This window comes from Saccostrea cucullata, unplaced genomic scaffold, assembly GCF_032062105.1.
Source record: "Saccostrea cucullata isolate Sc308-1 unplaced genomic scaffold, CSIRO_AGI_Scuc_v1 ctg9847, whole genome shotgun sequence".
Lineage (NCBI taxonomy): Eukaryota > Metazoa > Mollusca > Bivalvia > Ostreida > Ostreidae > Saccostrea > Saccostrea cuccullata.
The window spans coordinates 1-4,611 of record NW_026924073.1 but is presented as its reverse complement, the minus strand read 5'-3'; the positions used below and the strand labels follow the sequence as shown (position 1 = coordinate 4,611).

General features: G+C 29.6%; 1 protein-coding gene across 3 annotated transcripts; it reads left to right on the top strand.

Moving 5' to 3' along the window:
* The first annotated feature begins 2,937 nt into the window (after window positions 1–2,937).
* On the top strand, window positions 2,938–4,434 carry LOC134265646 (uncharacterized). Of its 3 annotated transcripts, XR_009991791.1 has the most exons (4): window positions 2,938–3,072; window positions 3,141–3,268; window positions 3,637–3,756; window positions 3,957–4,434. XR_009991791.1 is itself a non-coding variant. In XM_062747870.1 (3 exons), exons 1-3 carry the CDS (start codon window positions 2,970–2,972, stop codon window positions 4,142–4,144), a joined length of 411 nt encoding a protein of 136 aa, XP_062603854.1. In that variant the 5' UTR covers window positions 2,944–2,969; the 3' UTR covers window positions 4,145–4,434. The 3 variants fall into 3 exon arrangements, 1 of the variants encoding a protein (XP_062603854.1); XM_062747870.1 differs by lacking the exon at window positions 3,141–3,268 and having other exon boundaries at window positions 2,944–3,072; XR_009991792.1 differs by lacking the exons at window positions 2,938–3,072; window positions 3,141–3,268 and adding an exon at window positions 3,279–3,422.
* Window positions 4,435–4,611: the final 177 nt, after the last annotated feature.

Here is a 4,611-nt window from a genome sequence, read left to right as displayed (position 1 = left end):
TTTACATGAAAGTATAATATTATTATTTATAGAACATACAAACTATGCAAACGAACGAACATTTAAAGGAAATTAAAATATGTTGAAATAACAATTGAAAGTTATCCCAGGTCCGTAAAATTGACAAAACAGAGAAGAAAATTTAAATTAAACACGTAACTTACCTCAGAAGTCAGTGTCTGTTCTTATACTATAAAAGACTTTAACTTTTGCGGTTACAAAATTTGCAAGTAGAGAATTGGTCATTCAGAGCCCGTTAATATGCGTCCGGAAATCGGTTTTCAGAAGAGCAGAAACTTAAACTCATGTGAATAAATTAAGGCAGTGGAGAGCTACAAAAAGGGCATTCGAATGAGAAGTCCAGAATAGGATAACTGAAAAAAAACGGCAAAAGAAAGCTAGAACAATGTTTACAATAAATTTTAGATGCATTACAAGACAAATAAAAAATACAACGCCGTAAATGTGATGATGTGGGTTGACTATTTCCGTCTTTATATTCCTACATTTTTAAAATACAGGACAGAAATTGTCTTTTTTCATCAGATTTTTTTTATCTTAATTTTTTAACTTAATATGATAAGGATATTTGAACAACATAAAACGTCAGATATGTGAATATAATAAAGTGTTAGATATATGCAAATAGAATTAATTGTCAAACATGTGAATAGAATAAATTGCCAGATATGTGAATAGAATAAATTGTTAGATATTAAAATAGATATGTGAATAGCAAAAATTTTCAGATACATGTATGTGAATAGCATAAATTGTCAGATATGTGAAAAGAATTAATTGACAGAAGTGTGGATAGAATGAATTGTCAGATATATGAATAAAATAAATTGTATGTACAGTCTTCCTAATATGTTTCCTCATAATACTTTGGTTTTGTTATCGAGGAGGCAAACGTTATTAAATTTGAAAATTTAAACTGAAATCAAATGAAAATTTTGAACTTATTATAGTAAATACAGTAACGGATTGGTACCCATGAATTTTCGAGAACGAATGGAGGTGTTCATGTTTTGCAATGGGGAACTCAAAATATGTGTCCGACTAAAAAGTAAAATAGGAGGTGCACAATGCATATGGCACAATGTAACAGAGTCTGTGAAAGTACTAGTCTCATGAAATTTCATTCAATTGTACATGTATGTACGGATGGAGATAACGACCAGTATTCAACATCAAAAGTGAGTAAAACAATAGAAAATAGGAGCAGAGCAAACACAAATCTCCAACACATTAGAAGTGGTATCAGGTGTCATGGAGTAGTGAGCATCCAGAGCTGCCAACCCATTAAACCCCTTGTCATGATCGAGAAAAAACAGAAAAAGTCGTCGACAATTCAGTGTATAATTAATAGACTAGAAACATCAGTAAGCATTTGACATGGTTATTGTATCGACCATAGAACTCCCGCAATGATGGCTTAAAACGAAATTTGTGATATTCTTCTTTCATTATTTTGATTTTCAATAATTAACCTCATTTTGGAAATTGTTTATACGTAGACCATGCTCTTGCGTATCGAATCAATTTAGATAAAGAAACTCCGTGTGCAAGTGAAAAAATCCTCCCTTTTTATACATTTTTATTTTGATGAATTTGTATTGGTTTGCTTATTGCTTGCCATAACCAGATTAAATACATTTATAAAAAACAGAAATAGAAAATGATTTCATTTATTGTTTCATTCCAATGACAGTTAATTGCAATTGATAACTTTTGCTTAAAAGGGGAATGTTAATGAAAACATGGTATCCATAAAACAGAACAATTGGGTTAGAGAGTACCCATTCCAGTATTTATTTTATACATTACTTACTAGGCAGTTACATGTATCATCTTCAAATATGTGATGGGTAAGAAATGTTTTTCCAATATCTTAGATATTCACCTTCTATATTTGTATTATTTAAGTTATTTTTTTCTATAAAGGATTAAAAAGCATTTTTCTAAAGCAATTTTTTTTCGTCATAAATGCACATGTGAAAATTTTGTTGGTAGGGTAAAACATTTTTTGCAAACTCAATTTTGTTTTGGATATCTTTAAAATGATACACCGAATGACTGCATCCGTATGTATTATTAATTTTTAAGAATTTCTCATTTTATTTCACATGGTCGTTTTTTATTATTATAATGAATCTTATGAATTAACAGTTCACAAAGTTTACATTGAAAATGCACCAGCATAAATCAATTCTTTTACCTCATTTTCTTGTGTTTGTTTTAACTATTTTTCATAATAAATCAGCTTCCTAGTAAATTCAATTTTCAGTGTGTACGTGATTCAATCATTTTACTTTCATGTATTAACATATCTAACACAATTCCATTTTGATAAATAGGAATACAGGAAAATATATAATAAGCAGAATTAAATGAATGTAATTGTCGACAGGAAACTTGATTCATTTCAATCTTATCACATGGTAAAACACTGTATTTTTACATAGTAAATACTATGTGTATCTGGATTTTATTTTGTACATTGATAATTGGTTACACGTTGGAGAAGTCTATAGCACTGCTTTGCATAGGGTATGAATATTTTTCTCCATCATTCAACATTATAGTGCTGCTTATTCAATACGACAAATTTGTCTTTATTTACATTTTATTTTAGATAAAATAACACTCTACTTATATAGGCGCAATGGTTTCGAATGCTGTAGCGGATTTTTTGGAACCGTTCTGAATGAGACAGTCCATAACTGCACTGAGTTGTCTTGATTTGTTGCTTGCATTGTTTTTTAAAACAAAAATCATTAAATGTGAACAACAAATATAACATATATTATATTAGTAACCTTAATGCATAACATAAATTAATATTCATAACCTAAATATCAACAAAAGCGTGAAATTCTTTAAAGTTTCTAGTCCTAATACAGTAGACTTAAAAAGTTCTAATTTTCTTTAAAGCTTGCAAGAGTGGTTTTTATGGCCAAATCTGTATGTTTAAATGCCCTCTTCCAGTATTTGGCGTCAGATGTCAGTCGTTGTGTCACTGTCCTAATGAAAGTTGTCATCATGTTTATGGCTGCAAAAAAGCATCAGGTACTTTATGTTAAACGGTTTATGCATGTTGCACCGCAAACAGGGGAAAAAAGTACTTTTGTTTATAGCTGAGTGTGAAGATGGAAGGTTTGGTGATAACTGCGAATTGTTTGCCGATACCCTAACTATGGAAAAGAATGCCAACTTCAATGCAAATGAGAAGAAGAAAATTGTAATCCAACAAGACGATGTAAATGTTAATTTTGCTTATGACATTTACATTTATTAGCTGCTGGAAATCCCTTATTCTTGTTAAGAACGACGTATGTATACCAGAGACAGATGTCCATGCAAGGGAGTGTGTCAAGGAAGCAATAGATCGAACAACCTGACTGCAAAAACTCGAGAATGTACATCTAAAACTGTCAATGTCTTAAAGGTTGAAAGAAGATAAATTAACATAAAAAAAACTTTATTGTTCTTTTAATATGCGTAAAACATGACTTTGTTGTAATGTTTATAACATTTCTTGATTTAGTTATAAAGTCAACATTTAAAAAAAAATTCTTTGTTTTACTTTTAAGGGAAAAATAGCATAATTTGCTCTATTTTTATTTTATTAAGAATTATTGTCTACTCATCGTACCTCCTCTGGAGCATATACACGTTTTTTGGTTCCAACCAAAACCTCACACTCATTTGAACGAGTTTCTACATATTCTAGTTTGATGACAAACGTAGACGGTATTTTTTTTAGCCATGTTTGCATTTTTGATTTAGAATTGTCCATAATTGCTCATGAAAATACATTATCAAAGTTTTGTTATATGATAAAACTAATGTACATGGATAAAACAATTTATGATTTTTAAACATTATCAACAAGTTAAAATGTTCACGAATTGATTTTAAAGAGAATATAAAGTTTAATGGTGTACTTACAGATGCCTCACAAGAAACAAGCGATGGTAAGAAATGCATAGAGAAAATGGATCAAGTGCAGATAAAGAACGCGTCATCATCCCTAATTTTCAGTATCGTAGGGCTATTAATTGTTGCAGGCTTATTTCTTGTTATTTATATATGCATTATCCTCTACAGTGCTTCTGCTCAGAGATTTAGTGGTGTTTAGTGTCTTGTTTTATAAAGGTCTAGCATATAAACTTTGTTTTAAGATTTGTTTTTATGATTTTTTTCATCATTTCTTCTATACATGAAACGTTCCTTTAAAGTCAAAAATTATATCAGAATGATAATAAAAATGTGCCTTAGTAAAATAAAAGTAGATTTTTATCACTTCTTTTCATTGTATAATGCAACAAGTATCCTTTTTAAAGGAATGATTGGTATATATTGGATCATTCATATGAATGCAGGTCTTCAATAACATCGTGACTATGATTTCCTTTACAGAATTTTCAAAACAAAGTGCAAGGAAATAAAATCTCAGTATTCGCGAATTAGCTCAATCATTTTTAAATCGATTTTGTGGTTCGTGATTTCGATACTTTCTTCATATATTGTATTTTTATATTTTCAAAAGATTGATCTTATTAACAGGAGTAGTAATTATTTTTAAGAATATCCGTGGCAAATTTA